The following is a 15,051-nucleotide window of genomic DNA, read 5'->3' as shown; positions in this document are numbered from 1 at the left end:
GTGGACCACCGTGCCCCCCAGCCGCCGCAGCTCCGACACGAGGTGCAGCAGGAGCTTGTGCATCAGGGATTGCACCGTCTGCGTGCGGTTAGGGAGGAGGGAAGGAGTGTGTGTGTGTGGGGGGGGGGGGAGTTGGCGTCGGGGCTGTGCGCGGTCCGCGACGCAGGGTCAGACAGCAGGATGATGCCGCTCCAAGGCCGGCTCCCCGACCCGAACGAAAGCCCCACAGCAGCCCCAACCCCCCTGTCCTGACACCCAGCCGACACCCTTGGATACCTGGACGGAGAGGTCCAGCTCCAGGTTGCCGGCGCAGGCGGCGGGGTGCGCCCGGAATTCGGCCATCATGTCGCGGCTGGTCTTGACGTCGGTGAACATGGACTCCAGCTTGGAGGTGAACTGGTACCCGCACTCCGTCTTCAGCTTGACCAGCAGCGAGCGCTCTGGAGAGGGTATGGGCGTGAGGAAAGCGTGAGTCGTGAGACCAGGCCGGGGGAGGAGAGTGTGGCGCGGGCGGGCGTGCAACCGTCCGCCACACCTGGGATTCAGGAACGGCTCCCTCCTGACCTAGACAAGGGCTTTCTGAGCGATTTCCACACACCATCCCCCCTTTCCTCTCACACACGACCTCTTCCCCGCCATGCCTGCGTCGTCGGAGGAGATGCGGCCCTGCAGCAGGCGCTTGGCCAGGTGCTGCTTGTAGTAGCGCTCAAACACGTCCTTCTCCTGCAGGAACCTGAACAGCAGGATGGCCTTGTCCAGGGCCGACTCCAGCTCCTCCTCGCTGGTCCCCTGTCCAGGAGTGGTGGTGGGCAGGGGGTTGTGGTGGGGTACATCAGGAGGGCTCTGATGGGGACGCCACCGACAAGCCCCCCACATCCCACGACAAAAGCCCCCCACCTTGAGACCCCGGCGCAGCTTGTCGTCCATGTACAGCGAGATGTACTCCGGGGAGCGCGGGTTAAGGTTCAGGAACGCCTCGAAGGCCTGGGCAGGGTGGTGGGCGAAGGGTTCTTTCTTTCTTTCTTTTTTTTGGGGGGGGGATTGAGCCGCAGCAGCTCACGCGGCGGCTCCAGCGCAAGCGCGGGCAAGGAACCAGCAGCAATGAGTGACAGAGACCCTCTCCTCCCAAGTCCCCCACACTGCAAAGCCTTGCCGCACGCCCCCCCCTCACCCGGTTGACAGTGTACACAAACTGCCTGTCCCCGGCAAACGCCTTGTCGACCAGGTTCTCCCAGACATCACGCTCCTGGGCGTCGGCAGGAAGGGTGCGTGGGGAAGGTGAGTGCGCAAGAAAGGACCTCGCGACTGCACACGCGGCGCCGAGACGCCAGCCAACCTTGGATTCCAGAGCCTAGTAATGCATAGGAACCAGCTCCCAAACTCACACACACTGACCCGGGAGGACCGGGGCCTCACAGTTCTGCGACCCCAGCCCGCAGCCGGCCTCTCCCGCCCATCCCCCCCACCCCTTTCCCCTCCCCTGATCCCCCCCCACCTCCCCCCCACCCCCAACCCCTTGACCCTCCCAATCCATCACCCTTCACCAACTCCCCACCTCCAGCAAGCGCTGCACGAAGGCCAGCGGGTCCTTGGCCCGCTCCGGGTCGGTGACCAGCGCCTTGCCCGCCTCGCGCAGGTGCGCGCCCAGCGCCTCCTGCACCAGCACAGGCCCGCCCGGCACGCGCGCCGCCAGCCGGTACAGGACGTGCAGGTCGTCGTACTGCCGCGCGCGCAGCATGGGCACCAGCCCCGTGCCGGGCAGATCCAGCAGGGCGGGGAGCTGGTCGCCGATCAGCGCGCGCTCCACGGCGCCCAGCAGGCGCGGCGCGGAGGCGGGGCAGAGGTAGGCCTGCGCGCGCGCGCGCTCCTCCTCCAGCCTCCGCGCCGCGGCGGCCAGGTAGGCGGGGCAGTCGGCCGCCTGGAGCAGCGACGCGGCCTCCGCCTGCGATCACCGGTGGGGATGAGGAGGTTGACGGGGGATCAGCGCTTGGGGGGCCGCTGGTCATGGGAATCGGCAACGTCACAGCGATGGGCTGAATCCAACCCAGGCACCTCATCCTGTACGCAGACTCCCGCATGCACCACCATACCCTTCCCCCCTCCACCCTCTGGCTTCAAGAGCCTCCTTTTCTGAGAACTCCAGCTGCCCCCACCACCCCCCTCCCGCGTGCTCCCCGCTCACCGCGTAAAACAGGGAGGTCTGCTCCAGGAAGGGGGTCTCAAAGTCGTCGCGGTATACCACGGGCCCCAGGTCCATGTACATGCTTGTGATGGCCTTGAGCAGCGAGGCGTCCACCAGCTCGCCCCCCCTGTCCCGCGCGACGGCCTCCAGCAGCAGCGCGCGCGCGCGCGGCGCGATGCGCGGCGCGCGGACGACGCCGTCGCGCCACAGGTCCAGCCCCAGCTGGTTCAGCGGCGCGAGCTGGGGCTGGTTGGGGATGTACATGCGCTCCATGTACAGGAGGAAGGCGCGGATGACGCCCATGCTCTTCATGTGCCGTTCCCACTCGTACTTCAGCCCGGGGAGGAAGGAGGGGGAGGGCAGGAGGTCCAGGCGCTCCGCCACGCCGCGCAGGTACTCGGCCTCCGCCTCGCGCACGGCGGCGTACAGCCGGTGCCCAAACTTGTCCACCACCAGCTGGTAGGCGGTGCTGTGCGGTGAGGTTGGAGGGGGGAGGAGAAGGTTTGGTGAGAGCGCAGGGGACGGAGGACGGCGGGGGGTCGGCATCGGTAGCGGTGAGGAGGGGCATGCTCAGCGCGTGGCAGCAGCGGAGGGCGAGGCCAGACATCCACGATGGAACAACCCCAGCCAGCCAGGGTCGCGCCCTCACCGGTACAGCTGCTCGAAGCTGAGCCGGCTGGCATTGTGGTTGTTGATCTCCTTGATGGCGTTCTCCAGTAGCGCCCAGTTTGTGTCTGCATCGCCAGGCCATGGGTCTGGGCGTGAGCAAGGAGGGCAGTCCCCAGGAGGAGCCGCAATCCAGCCATGCAGACCCCCGAAACTCACGACGCACCAAAGTATGAGTGATCCAGATTCTTCCGAACCGGATGGGTGAACATGTCCAGCTTCAGCTGCGGAGGTGGGGGGGTGATCAGGGCCGGGGAGGTGAGGCACACGCACACAGCGGGCGAGGTGCATGTTGCAGCTTCGACAACCAAGACCACGATGCTCACCCTGCCGCCTCTGCCCAGCGACATCGCGCCGTGTGCCTGCAGGCGTCACCACGCCCTGTGGGTCTCGGTCAAATGGAGGGCGGCTCCCGCGCCGATTTACAGGGCTCCGGAACAGGCCCTGGCGTTGATATGGAGCATGACAAGACCCGATGGTGAATGGAAGGAGCCGACAGGGGCTAGGAGCGGGAGGCGTCCTATCTTGCGAGCAAGGGGAGCAACCCGGGAGGGGCCACTCGGACGGAATCTTTGCCCAGCGTGGAGGCCAGAAGTCGCACAGACGGGACGTGGAGGTGGATGTGGAGGTCGTGATGTTCGATGCCGAGGTGGTGGGAGGGGAGAGGGACCCCTTCCCTCAAAAGTTTGGTGGAAAGTCGCGAAATCGAAACGGGAGGTCTCTCCTCTGCAGGGTGCAGACCCTCTCTGAGAGAATGGAGGTCGGCCTTTACATCCAAGCAGGGTCACCACCATCCAGGGCACAGCATCATTTTCTGTTCCTCAGTTGAAAATGGACTTCCGCTTGGGCTTCACCACTTGGTCTATGAGCCCGTACTCCTTGGCCTCATCCGCGTCAAAGTACTTGTTCCGCGCAAAGTCGCGGGCCACCTGCGGATGCGGGGGCGCGATGCTTGTAATGGGGAACGTGCACCAAGCATCGCATGTTGACGGCGCCAGGTCCCGTGCGTCCCCCAGGTGGCAAACTCCTCCCTCCTCTCAGGCATGCCGTGCTTGGCCACACCGACTCCCTCACCGTGTTAAAGTCCTGGCCGGTGGCCTCTGCCAGCACGGCATTCATGTAGTCCCGCGTCTTCAGCAGCTCCTGCGCCTCGCGGTTGATGTCCGAGGCCTGGCCCCGAGCCACGCCAGAGGGATGGTGCAGCATGATCCTCGTGTTTTGCAGCACCACGCGCTTGCCCTGCGAAGCGGAGCAGGAGGAAACAGAGTCTAATCGTGTGGGGTTCACTGGAGCTTGCAGCAGCAGCAAGTGTGATGTCGCATGGACGGCACCGACACTCGCCGGCCCCTGCAAGGCCCCAAGCACACTCCTCAGACCAGGTAGAGGGGATGACCCTTCCTCCCCATGCACTTCTCACTGACGCTCTCGAGCCTCCACTCCTTCCCGCCTTGGGTAACCCGCAACCTCAGTGCCAAGACGCCACCCCTCTTCAAGAATCCCGACCTTCTCCCTCTGCATACACACCCTTTCCTGCCCTCCTCACCTTCTTGCCCACTGCCAGGAGGAAGCCTGGCATGCCCATGGCGCCACCAAAGCCAACCGTCCCCACATCGCTCTTGATGTGGCGCATGGTGTCGGCCAGCGCCAAGCAGGGCATCACCTCACCCCCGGAGCAGTTGATGTACAGGTTGAGGTCCTTCTTGTTCTCAGAGTCCAGGTAAAGCATGGTGGCCACCAGCTGATTTCCCAGCTCGTCGTCCACGGCCTTGGAGAGGAAGATGATGCGCTCGCGGTACAGGCAGTTCCAGATGTCCACCCAGAGCCACTGGTTCTGCTTGGGCACCCGGTACGGCACCCGGGGCACGCCGATGGCGTTGCAGGGCGGGAGGGGCCGGGGAGCGGAGGGGCGGCGGGCGCCGAAGGCGCGGTGGGTGGGAGGAGTGAAGCAGGTTCGGGAGGTAGGCGAGACTGCGGGTGTGTCGGATGTGGGGCCCAATGTGATGAGGCGGACAATGACAAGCGCATGAGAATGATGGATAGCCAGTCTTCCGACTCAATGCGCTCCCTTGTCTCCGTACCGTGTCCCTGCATGCCGATGCAGGCCCCCTGGGAGGCCATACCCGCCCTCTCCGGGCGCTGTGGGTGGGGTGCCCCTGCTCAGAGACAGAGAGCGCTGGTTTCGGGTCAGGAGCGGGACCTGGACAGGGTTCTGGAGGGATCAATGAGGAATGCAGATGTGGCGGGATGCCGCGATGGTGGATCGACGTCCGGTGAAGCGAGGAGACACCCTCCTCAACCCAGGGCGCCTTGAGGCCAGCCTGGCATTATCCAAGTGGTCTCGAGGTTCCACCCACACAGTCGGGACCCACCTGCGCATGTTTGATCCATCCGCGCGGTGCTAGTATTCAGACTCTTCCACACTTTCAGACTGACGATGTCATGTTGCATGATGTCGCCCTGCCCGACGACCGCCGTGGGTGTGGCCTCACGCCTCGCGCCCACGGGGAACCTCTTTCCCTTCCGCGGGGTGCTGGTCCCCCTGCGGCGCAGCAAGCAGAGCTACCGCTGCATTAGATGCCACACCACGCTCGAGTCCCAGGCCGAGCCTGCCAATCGGCGGGAGCCCGAGGCGTCAGAAGCCCCCACCGCCCCGGTAACCCTGAAGCCCCCGCCCAGCCGGCGCCCCGCCCCCATCTACCGCGCCCCGCCGTCGTACACTCCAGGGGACGATTCACGGCCCGGCGAGCGGAGGGGCCCCGAGGGAGCACCCAGGGGCCAGCCTGGCACGCGCCCAGACCGAAGACCCAACAACAGGGGCCCGCCTGGGGGTGCCAGGCCGCCCCCAGGCGGCACGCGGCCGCCTGGCTCTCCCCAGCAGCCTTCCAATGGCAGCTCGGGCCAGCCATACCAGAGGAGCGCGTCCCAGACGGCCAACAGGGGCCGGCAGGCCAGGGGGGCCTACAACACTCGACCGCCCAGCCGCAATCCTCCAGTGCCAATCACACCAGCTGCCACAGAATCGCCGCAGGCCGCATCAAATGGTGCGGTGTTTGCGAGCGTGCAAGGGCTCCTGGAATCCGGTGGGCTCTTTTACCTTGCATGCCTGATGATGTTACGTCCAGATCTCCCAAAATGGGGTTGATTGTCTCCTCGCCATCGCCGGCAGCAGTACGCTCCCCCCCCCCGCATCCCGCAGGTACTGCGCAGAACGGGCGGGGTAAGGGGGGCCCTGGCCCCTCCATACCCCAGGAAAAGGAGAAAAAGCAGGAGTGGGTGGACCTGGACTCCAGGAGGCGCGCCCGCCTGAACCGTCGGTCGGAGCGGCGCGAGGAGAGGCTGGCCAATGTGGCGGTCCGAGAGGTGAGTCATGCTTTGGATGTGTACTGGGTAACGGGATTGCCCGGCTCGGTCTTAATCGCGCTGGCGGTGCAGACCCTGGGGAGGTCCCTACGGCGGCTAGCTGCCTTGCAGAATCTTGTCCCAACCCTCCCCTGGCCCCCTTGCCCCTCTCCACACCGCAGGAAATATTTGAGGTCGGGCCGGAGGGCATGGCAGTGGGCGACCTGGCGGCCATGCTGGCCATCCCCGCGGTTGACGTGGTCAAGTACCTCTTCCTCAACGGCGTGATGGCGGCCATCAACGCCACCCTGGACCCCGACACCGTCAAGGCCGTGGGCAAGGTAGGGTGTGGGTGTGATTGGCTGTTGTTTTCCGGTCGCTCATTGAGCACGAGCGTCTGCCGGCCAAAGTCCCCTCCCCACCTGGCAGTGGCCCCCGTTGCTGGCGCCCCCTTGCCAAGTTGCTCGATCTCATGGCCCCGCCCCCCGCCCCCCGCACCCTGGAGCCTAGCCTCAGGGGGTTCACATTTGAATACCCCACCCCCCCTCTCTCCCTTCCTCGCTTGTTCACAGGAGTACGGGGTGGAGGTGCTGGATCGAGATGTCGCCGACGTGGCGTCTGGCGCGGTCAAGTCGCTGGACCTGTCCCTGGACGAGGACGAGGTGGCGGTGCCGCGCCCGCCAGTCGTGGCGGTGATGGGGCACGTTGATCACGGCAAGACCTCGCTGCTGGACCACATCCGCAGCACGCGCGTGGCGGCGGGGGAGGCGGGCGGCATCACGCAGTCCATCGGCGCCTACACCTGCGCCGTGGACTCTGGCGGCGAGCGCCGCGCCATCACCTTCCTGGACACGCCGGGGCACGAGGCTTTCGGGGCGATGCGCGCGCGCGGCGCGCGCGTGACCGACGTCGCGGTGCTGGTGGTAGCCGCCGACGACGGCGTGCGGCCGCAGACGCGGGAGGCGGCGGCGCACGCGCGCGCGGCGGGCGTGCCCATAGTCGTGGCCATCAACAAGGTGGACAAGCCGGGGGCGGATGTGCCGCGGGTCATGCAGGAGCTGGCGGCGGAGGACCTGGTGCCGGAGGCCTGGGGTGGCAAGACGCCCGTGGTGGAGATCTCGGCCAAGCGCGGGACGGGGATCGACGGGCTCCTGGAGGTGGTGCTCCTGGTGGCGGAGCTGGAGGAGCTGGTGGCCTGCCCGGACCGCCCCGCGCTGGGCACGGTGCTGGAGGCGCGCATGGACCGGCGCCAGGGCGCCTGCGCCACCCTCCTCGTCCAGACTGGGACGCTGCGCCTGGGCGACATGGTGGCCGCAGGCCAGGCTTACGGAAGGGTGAGGGAGTCGGGCGGGGTGGTCGATGGGGGGATGGCGTGGGGTTTGTGCAGGAGGGGAGTGAAGGCCGGTGGGCGTGGTGACCCTGATCGGGGAACACAAGGGCGTGATCTGGGGAGCAGCAACCGGCTGGCTTCCGGGCCGTCGCCCCAGCGCACCCCCACAACACACCGCACACCCACCCTCCACCCAACCTGTAACAGGTGCGGAGCATGCAGAGCGCGGGGGGCGCGGTGGACAGCGCCGGCCCCTCCACAGCCGTGGCCATGCTGGGCCTGTCGGAGGTGCCCACTGCCGGCGACGAGTTCACGGTGCACGCCAGCGAGGCGGCGGCGCGCGCCGCCGCCTCGCTGGCGCGCGACTCGCGGCGCCTGGACCGCCTCGCCGACCTGGCCTCCGGGGGCTCCATGGTCACGCTGTCCAGCCTGGCCAGCAGCGACTCCGGGGACGAGGAGGGGCCGGGGGGGCCCGGGGATGGCGGCGCCGGCGCCGGCCAGGCGCTGATGCACATGAACCTGGTGCTGAAGGCCGACGCCAGTGGCAGCGTGGAGGCAGTGCGTGGCGCGCTGGCGGCGCTGCCCCAGGGCGCGGTGGTGCTGCGCTACCTGCTGGCCGCGCCGGGGGAGGTGAGCGAGTCGGACGTGGCGCTGGCCTCCGCCTCGGGCGGCGTGGTGCTGGCCTTCCAGACGCGGGCGGGGGAGGCCGCGGCGCTGGCCGCCAAGCAGGCGGGCGTGGAGCTGCGCGCCTACTCCGTCATCTACGACCTCGTGGACGACGTGCGCGCCGCGATGGAGGGCCGGCTGACCAGCGTGCAGGAGACCGTGCCCCTGGGCGAGGCGGTGGTCAAGGCCACCTTCGGCGGAGGAGCGCGCCGCGTCGCGGGCTGCGAGGTCACCGAGGGCGCGCTGCGCAAGGGTGCCAGCCTGCGCGTCTGGCGCGGCGCGACGTTGGTGCACGAAGGCACGCTGACTTCCCTGCGCCGCGTCAAGGAGGACGTGGCCAGCGTGGCCGCGGGGACGGAGTGCGGCGTGTCGGTGCCGGACTTCCACGGCTGGGAGGCAGGCGACCGTCTGGAGGCCTTCAAGCTGGTGCAGAAGAAGCAGAAGCTGGAGCAGGCACAGGCAGCCGTCGCCTCCTTCGGGGATTGAGCCAGCGCGACTCTGGAGTCGGGGGCGACCCTCTCGCACAGGGTGTCCTCGCGCCCAGGAGTGCGCCTGGCGCTTCAGCGCGTAGAGCCACTGCACACGAGCTCGCCCCAGGAACCCTTTGGCAGCCCGGCGCCTTCCCGTCTGTGCGCTGTGTGCCCAGGTTCCTCGCCACCCAACCCCACTGAGCATGAGCAGTGCTCCGTCTGCTTTCCGCTCTCAGAGTGGACTACCACTCACGTCCCGAGACACCATTCTTTGCCCCCTTTTCATCCGATGCTCATCTTGCCGGGATCATGCCAGCCTGGCATGGCCCATCCCCAATCACAACCGCTGCCATGTACACGCTGCGATCCAGACGTCGGCGGGAGTCTACACACTTCCAATCTGCACAGTGGAAGGCAACCGAGAACGGCGCTCAGCGCGTGGCGGCATGCACGCGACGCATCATCGCTGTGTCCTCCCTGGCCCGCCTTCGGCCTGCTGATCCATGCTTCCCAGGGACAGGGCGGCGATGACGGCCTGGAGGTCGGAGATGGTCTGGTCCTTGTCCAGCAGCGCCTCATAGTGGAGGCGAAACACCTTGGCGTTATTTTCCAGCTCCCCTTCCAGCTCCTGCACGCGGGCCTCGCCCTCCCGTCGCAGCTTCTCGCTTGCTGCCAGGTTCCCCCGACAATCGGTCAGGAGGGTTTCCAGGGCTCGCACTCGATTCAGCAGGGACTGGAGTTGGGGTTTTCAGGGAATGGTGGGTTTGTGTCCAGGTGCTTGCAAATGCAAGGTCCTGAGCTGATGGGCCAGACCGATATTCATGAACCATTTCAGACAAACTCCTGCTCATGGTAGCAATCACTCAGCACACTCTCAGGACCCCCTGAGCCAGCCGAACACCCCACCTGCTTGGCCTGGTGCTGCTGGCTGGCGGGAACGGCTCGTTGCCACTCCATGGTGTCGAGGTACAGGGCCTCGTCGAGGGCAGAGGCAAGCGAGTCTGCGCATGTGCTGGCTGTGTCCAAGTTGCGAAGGGCCGCTTGCCACCTCTCGGGCAGGGGCTCCACAGGCTCAGCGGTGAGAGCCTGGGAAGGACGGCGCAGGGATCCGGCGCTGGAGAGTGGCTCCATGTTCAGCCGCAGGGGCTCAGCAGCGCCTGGTTGGAACATTGTGGGTGCCTCCTGCGACCGGCAAGGTGCAGCGCCTGGCGGTCTCGGATCAGAGCATGCTCAATTCCGTCCTCCCTTGGGACCGGTCAGATGCCGGGGTGTAGGATCTGGATTTAATTTCAGCGACTTCTGTACGGGTCTGAGGAAAGGGATCCGGCGATCGCGGAATCGCACATGATGACGCGCCACGGCGCCAAGACGAGATCGCTTCCATGCATGGTGGGGCCATCGGGAAGAGGACAAGTCACGACCCTTCGAGCCGAGCCATGTCACGATCGAGGATGTCAACGATGTGCATCCGGAAGTCACGCTTAATGGCCGGGACGTATCTCGTATCAATCTCGACAAGTCGCCCTTTTGGACCTGACGACGTGCATGGAGGGCACCCACAGTAGCTGGGAGCAGCTGTCACAGCACTACAAGCCGCCCTTGGTGCGCGGCCCATGCATTGTCGCCAAGAGGCCCCACGGCTGCTCAGCGCCATGGTTCGTTGCCTCTCATCAACTCCCTTGCCAAATCCCCCCCCCCCCCTTCCCCCAGATAAAGGGCCTGACACAGGGCCCCTGCCACCCCGCCACCAACCGCACCCTGCTGGCCCTCCGCCTGCGGGACTATGCGGCGGCGGAGCGCCAGGCCTGCGCCGCGCTGGACGCCTCCCCGCAAAACCCCGGCCTCTACGACCTGCGCTGCGCCATCCGCTTGTTCCGCAGGGACCATGAGGGCGCGCTGGAAGACGCCAGGAGCACGACCTCCCTGGACCCCGGCGCGGGCCGCGCCTGGGCCTGCCTCGGCGCGGCCCAGCTCGGCCTGGGTCACCCGCGTGCCGCGCTTTCCGCCTTCCAGCACGCGCTGGCGCTGGAGCCGGGCGACCGACTTGCCGGCGAGGGGCGGGCGCTGGCGGAGACGGCGCTGCAGGCCCAGCCCGGCCGCCGCGAGGCCGTGCTGGAGTAGCGCACTCACCGTGAGACTCTGCTGCGGACCCCATGCGAGGCTTACCACCGATCGCCATGCGAGGCGCTGCGGCAAACGCTGAGGCTGTGCCCTGGCACGCCCCACACCGGGAGCGCCAGGCATGGCCCAGCCCTCCCCCCCCCCCAGATAAACTCTGATCAGCGTCAGGTGATATGTACAAGGCTGTCACGTCAAGGGTGCACTGCACTCAGGCCTGCCGCCAGGTCATCAGGCCTCCGACTTGGCGATGGAAGTGGCGAGGCTCAGCCGCCCCACATGCGCCAGGAGCGTCGTCCTGAGGAACTCCGCCACCGCCCTGCACCCGTTGCTAGCCAGCTCGACCACCTCCTCAAACACCTCCATGCTGAGCCTGGGAGCGGTTGTGGGGAGAGAAGATTGGTGCGCCGGGGGTTGCACATGCGCACATGACAGTGGGACTGATTGCACAACGTCGTCCGGCCTGGGGCTCTTCAGGAAAGATAGCGGCGCGCCTGATCGTCACCTTCCTGTCAGTCGTGCCAATCCAGCCCCCTGTACCCTACGCCTGCCTCATGACAATCTGTAACCTCCTCCAGAGTGCTCACTTGCTGTCGGTCTGCAGCATCAGCACCTGGTGCAGCCCAGTCTGCAGGGCCACTGCCACCTCCGGGCCGCCACCGCCATCCTCGGTGTAATTGAGGTCCAACAGGGCGGTGCCGTCGAGGTACCCCGCCGCGCAGGCAGCCACGCTGTCCCGCATGGGGACGCCGGCGTCTGCCAGGGCAAGGAAGGCTGCGTTGATGGCGGCGCATCGCATGCCCCCGTCGGCTTGTAGGACCTTTGGAGGATGAGGGGTTGGACAGTTTGGGGGGGGGGGGGGGGACTGAATCCAGTCGGAGGTGGGAGGCGAGAACCATCCCTCCAAGGTATCAAGGGGCAGCTTCCAGCCAGGCCCATGCAGTAGAGGAGCACAGTAGGCACAAGATTGCATGCAGCCCTCCACCCCCATGCTAGGCCGACCTGCACATAGATGTCTATTTGTGTCCGGGGCAGGAGCTCTGTCAGGATGTTCTGTTCCAACGTGTTGGCTATGGCCAGCGACGTCTCGGTGGCCCGGCGGTCAGACTTGCCGCGCCTGCGCCGCTCCCCTGCGAGTATGTTACTGGTGTGATGAGGGCTCAGGACCCCATAGCCCACCGGAGGGCAAGACCCAGTTGACAGTCGGAGCTACCGCCTGTCCTGGTCCTCCGCGCAACTCAAGCACCGAGAGCTCACCTGAACTGAAAGCGGCCATGGAGTATTCACACCGCACAGTGGCCTTGGAGGTGTCCGTCTGGGCCCTGTTGCTGGCCTCTCGAGGACCGTATACTGCCGCCAGCACCTATACGGCGGACGGGTGCTTCAGGTGTCGGGGCATGGAGTCTTCTTGGAGCGATCACTACGTGTATTCAATCCCTTTTACACCTGAAATACCTTGGTGTTCCCCATCTCAAAAGTCGCAGACCCGTCCGCTGATGCCAGGGTGCTCATCTCGGCTCGGAGCTGCCGTATCTCATTTGGGCGCCTCCCATCAAGCCGCAGCCCCACCGTATTCACGTACTCCATCGCAGTCTAAATCAGTGATTTAAGATTTTGATTTTGACACATAATGTTATTGCCCACGAAGCCTCTCCTGCTCCTTAGCATAGCGAAATACCACAGAGGGCAGTGTCGTGCTGTGCATGCTGCCGAGGACATGGCTCGGCTGTGAACCAAAGTCGCGCCCACCGTGGACTTGAAGGACTGGTGGCACGACAAACTACTTGAACATGAGTTCCCTGCTCTGTGACGCAATTTACTGGGAAGATGTTCCCTTAGACTGGACCCCATACTCTCGCCGGCTTGATATGATAGCCCCCACGCATTTAGGACTTGGATCTTCACTAAGCACCTACTCCAGTTCTCTTATCAGCAGGAGATCTGCCCCACTGCACAGGTCAACGCAGCAGCCTTCTGTGAAACCATAAGCCCCTCTCCATTGACCCAAACCTGCTGCCTGCATGGCAAGTACACGATTATGTCCTTTGCGATTGGGGTAAACATTTGCATAGAATATGCCGGCAGCTACTGTGAGGCTGGCATGGAGCAGCCATAACAATCTCTTTACTATCTCAAACCGTTCAGATTGGCTTTGAGAGGAGTTGCTCGCACTATCTCCTACAGAATTCTTGTTAGGGGGAGTTGGTTTCTCTACCTCATGGCATGCCATCTGTCGTCTCTTAACACGTCCTTTCTCTGCAATTCCTGGTATTTATGAGCTACGCATGTAACGGGGGTCTAAAGTGACTAATCGAAATGATGAGGACTGCATCCTGTCGGGGTTTGCGCCCAGGAAGGTTATAAATATTGAGGCGATACCAGCGTTCGGGGAATTCCGACTCCCGAGCACCGGCAGTGTTCCCTCCTGATGTTCTCGCCGGCGAATCGCACCGCAGATAGTGCAAAGTAGGTAGAGCTCACGTTCATGTGAACAGGATGACTTCTGCACCGAGCTGCGTGAGACCGCAGCTCAGGATAAGCCCATCTTACTTACTGGTCAGATCCCCGTGGGGCTGGGCCACGGAGGGCTCGCGGCACGCCCCCAGACCACACCAACAGCAGTAAGCGCTCGGTCGCACAATACAAATAACTGTCATCGCATGCGACGAACTTGCTGAGATCCGATGGGCTTCGCGATCAGAAGATCTTGAAAAGTACACGTAAGCTGACGGACCGCCACCCGATCTATGCCGAGGCCGCGGGGCTGCGTCGGACTGAGAGGCAGACCTCGATGTAGCCCGAGTATTGAGAGCTCTCCATAGCCGGAACGCGGCCGTTATGTGTCTCTCTTATGATATCAGGGCCCTCCCTGTGTCTGCGCCCTGACCACACACCGCTGCGCGGTGCTGGAGCAAACCCTCAGCTGCAGCCCAACCCTAGGAGCAGATTCAGTCCGCGGGGTCTCCGAGATATCCACTATCCACCTAACACCTAGCCAAGTCGCCTGTCGTAGCTCCCAACACCGCTCTTAAAACATTTTTGCTTACAACAAACCATTTTCAGTGGTCGACGTAGGACTCAGCGGTCTGGCACATAGCCGGCAGCATGGCGGAGCTCATCCACAAGGTGTCCCAAAACCTTGCCCGCATATCGGCAGCTGCTCCGAAACCTCTTGGAGACCAACAATATGCACGTACATCTATGCACCATGAGGATTTTGTCAAGCATGCCTCCATGGAGAAAGGGTCTCTGTCCGGCACCGACGACGTTATCGACGACGGCGTTCCCCGCTCTGGGTGAGCTTGGAAGGCTCCCGGCCTCATTCGGTCGACACTTGATGGCTTTCAGGGCCACATTTTCGTGTGGACCATCCCACCATCACCTGCGCGCTTGGGCTCGGGAAAGCCCTTGCGGTGCCGGCGGCCTCCGGGACTAGTCGGCAACACCTCCCAACCACTTTCCTCCCCCACCTTCCCCGCAGGAACACCTTCACGGCTGTGGGACACACCATCACGGCCGTGATTGGGGCTGGAGTTCTGTCCCTGCCCTATGCCATCTCCATGCTGGGATGGGTGGCGGGTCCCCTCTGCCTGGGCCTGTTTGCGAGCATCACCCTGTACACCTCCCAGCTACTAGCAGACTGCGGCGTCATCAACGGCCTGCGCCAGCGCACCTACACCAACGTGGTAGAGACCACATTTGGCCGCTGGGGCTACCTCACCATCGGATGGTGCGTTTCTCGGCCGTGGCTGCTACTGACTTGTCGTGGCCTGCAAGCATTGGGAGGGTCACAGCCTCATGCAGACCTTACGCTCACCAGCCCACACCTCTGTGCTTCCCTCCTCTCAGGGTGCAGCACTCCAACCTGGTGCTCACGGCGTTGGCCTACCAGATCACCGGCGGACTCTCGCTGCAGTGCGTGGGGTTGAGGCGGGGATGCTGCTGTTTTAGGAGTTTGCCTTGTGCGGTACCTCATCTCTTCCCGGGAGCCACACCTCCGTCCACGCTTCAGCCCCTGTACGAAACCACCCCACAGCCTGCTCTATTTGTTTGTGGGCATTCTCACAGAATTCCTCCATCCCACCCCCCCCCCCCCCAATCCTCTCATTTAGGACTGTAGCCAAGTCCATCTGTGCGGCCCAGGGCGCGACTGACTGCTTCGACTCCTACTGGAAGTGGGCCATCATCTTTGCGGCCATCCAGGTCCTCATGGTCCAAATGCCCGACCTGTCTTACTTCTGTAAGGAGGGGGGGGGGGGGGGGGGGGGGGCCAGCGGGGC

The 15,051-nt window shown here is 64.8% G+C and overlaps 8 protein-coding genes across 8 annotated transcripts in view; 4 read left to right on the top strand and 4 right to left on the bottom strand.

Annotated features, from left to right (window-relative positions):
- Positions 1-3,198, bottom strand: part of F751_5453 (Cullin-3B) — a gene marked incomplete at both ends in the record, with an annotated part of 5,898 nt that extends 2,700 nt beyond the window's left edge. Inside the window, 8 exons of the mRNA XM_011402575.1 lie at positions 619-789; positions 898-984; positions 1,172-1,246; positions 1,574-1,942; positions 2,183-2,651; positions 2,832-2,916; positions 3,015-3,072; positions 3,175-3,198. Coding sequence (XP_011400877.1) covers positions 619-789; positions 898-984; positions 1,172-1,246; positions 1,574-1,942; positions 2,183-2,651; positions 2,832-2,916; positions 3,015-3,072; positions 3,175-3,198 — 1,338 coding nt within the window. The remainder of the gene's footprint in view (positions 1-618; positions 790-897; positions 985-1,171; positions 1,247-1,573; positions 1,943-2,182; positions 2,652-2,831; positions 2,917-3,014; positions 3,073-3,174) is intronic.
- A 471-nt stretch (positions 3,199-3,669) lies between these two features.
- F751_5452 (ATP-dependent Clp protease proteolytic subunit 2) lies at positions 3,670-4,781 on the bottom strand (the record flags this gene model as incomplete). Its single annotated transcript, XM_011402574.1, has 3 exons — positions 3,670-3,777; positions 3,923-4,087; positions 4,392-4,781. Coding segments are annotated over 3 exons (663 nt in total), but the record flags the coding sequence as incomplete, so codon positions are not given.
- A 516-nt stretch (positions 4,782-5,297) lies between these two features.
- Positions 5,298-8,669, top strand: F751_5451 (Translation initiation factor IF-2; the record flags this gene model as incomplete). The annotated part of the gene is made up of 7 exons (XM_011402573.1): positions 5,298-5,501; positions 6,098-6,208; positions 6,370-6,528; positions 6,760-7,110; positions 7,204-7,521; positions 7,725-7,832; positions 8,049-8,669. The coding sequence occupies 7 exons, from the start codon at positions 5,298-5,300 to the stop codon at positions 8,667-8,669; spliced, it is 1,872 nt and encodes a 623-aa protein (XP_011400875.1).
- Positions 8,670-8,962: 293 nt separating this feature from the next.
- Positions 8,963-9,184, top strand: F751_5450 (hypothetical protein; the record flags this gene model as incomplete). Its single annotated transcript, XM_011402572.1, has 1 exon — positions 8,963-9,184. The coding sequence occupies one exon, from the start codon at positions 8,963-8,965 to the stop codon at positions 9,182-9,184; it is 222 nt and encodes a 73-aa protein (XP_011400874.1).
- On the bottom strand, positions 9,114-9,823 carry F751_5449 (hypothetical protein; the record flags this gene model as incomplete). Its single annotated transcript, XM_011402571.1, has 2 exons — positions 9,114-9,386; positions 9,560-9,823. 2 exons carry the CDS (start codon positions 9,821-9,823, stop codon positions 9,114-9,116), a joined length of 537 nt encoding a protein of 178 aa, XP_011400873.1.
- A 375-nt stretch (positions 9,824-10,198) lies between these two features.
- On the top strand, positions 10,199-10,774 carry F751_5448 (hypothetical protein; the record flags this gene model as incomplete). Its single annotated transcript, XM_011402570.1, has 2 exons — positions 10,199-10,255; positions 10,364-10,774. The coding sequence occupies 2 exons, from the start codon at positions 10,199-10,201 to the stop codon at positions 10,772-10,774; spliced, it is 468 nt and encodes a 155-aa protein (XP_011400872.1).
- Positions 10,775-11,002: 228 nt separating this feature from the next.
- Positions 11,003-12,358, bottom strand: F751_5447 (Exosome complex component RRP41; the record flags this gene model as incomplete). The annotated part of the gene is made up of 5 exons (XM_011402569.1): positions 11,003-11,144; positions 11,359-11,591; positions 11,774-11,901; positions 12,029-12,134; positions 12,227-12,358. 5 exons carry the CDS (start codon positions 12,356-12,358, stop codon positions 11,003-11,005), a joined length of 741 nt encoding a protein of 246 aa, XP_011400871.1.
- Positions 12,359-13,972: 1,614 nt separating this feature from the next.
- Positions 13,973-15,051, top strand: part of F751_5446 (Amino acid permease 2) — a gene marked incomplete at both ends in the record, with an annotated part of 3,862 nt that continues 2,783 nt past the window's right edge. The window contains 4 exons of the mRNA XM_011402568.1: positions 13,973-14,067; positions 14,253-14,501; positions 14,621-14,686; positions 14,884-15,011. Of these exons, the coding sequence (XP_011400870.1) occupies positions 13,973-14,067; positions 14,253-14,501; positions 14,621-14,686; positions 14,884-15,011 (538 nt within the window). The remainder of the gene's footprint in view (positions 14,068-14,252; positions 14,502-14,620; positions 14,687-14,883; positions 15,012-15,051) is intronic.

Source organism: Auxenochlorella protothecoides (genome assembly GCF_000733215.1).
Source record: "Auxenochlorella protothecoides strain 0710 unplaced genomic scaffold scaffold63, whole genome shotgun sequence".
NCBI classification, from domain to species: domain Eukaryota; kingdom Viridiplantae; phylum Chlorophyta; class Trebouxiophyceae; order Chlorellales; family Chlorellaceae; genus Auxenochlorella; species Auxenochlorella protothecoides.
This window is presented reverse-complemented; position numbering and strand designations above follow the sequence as displayed.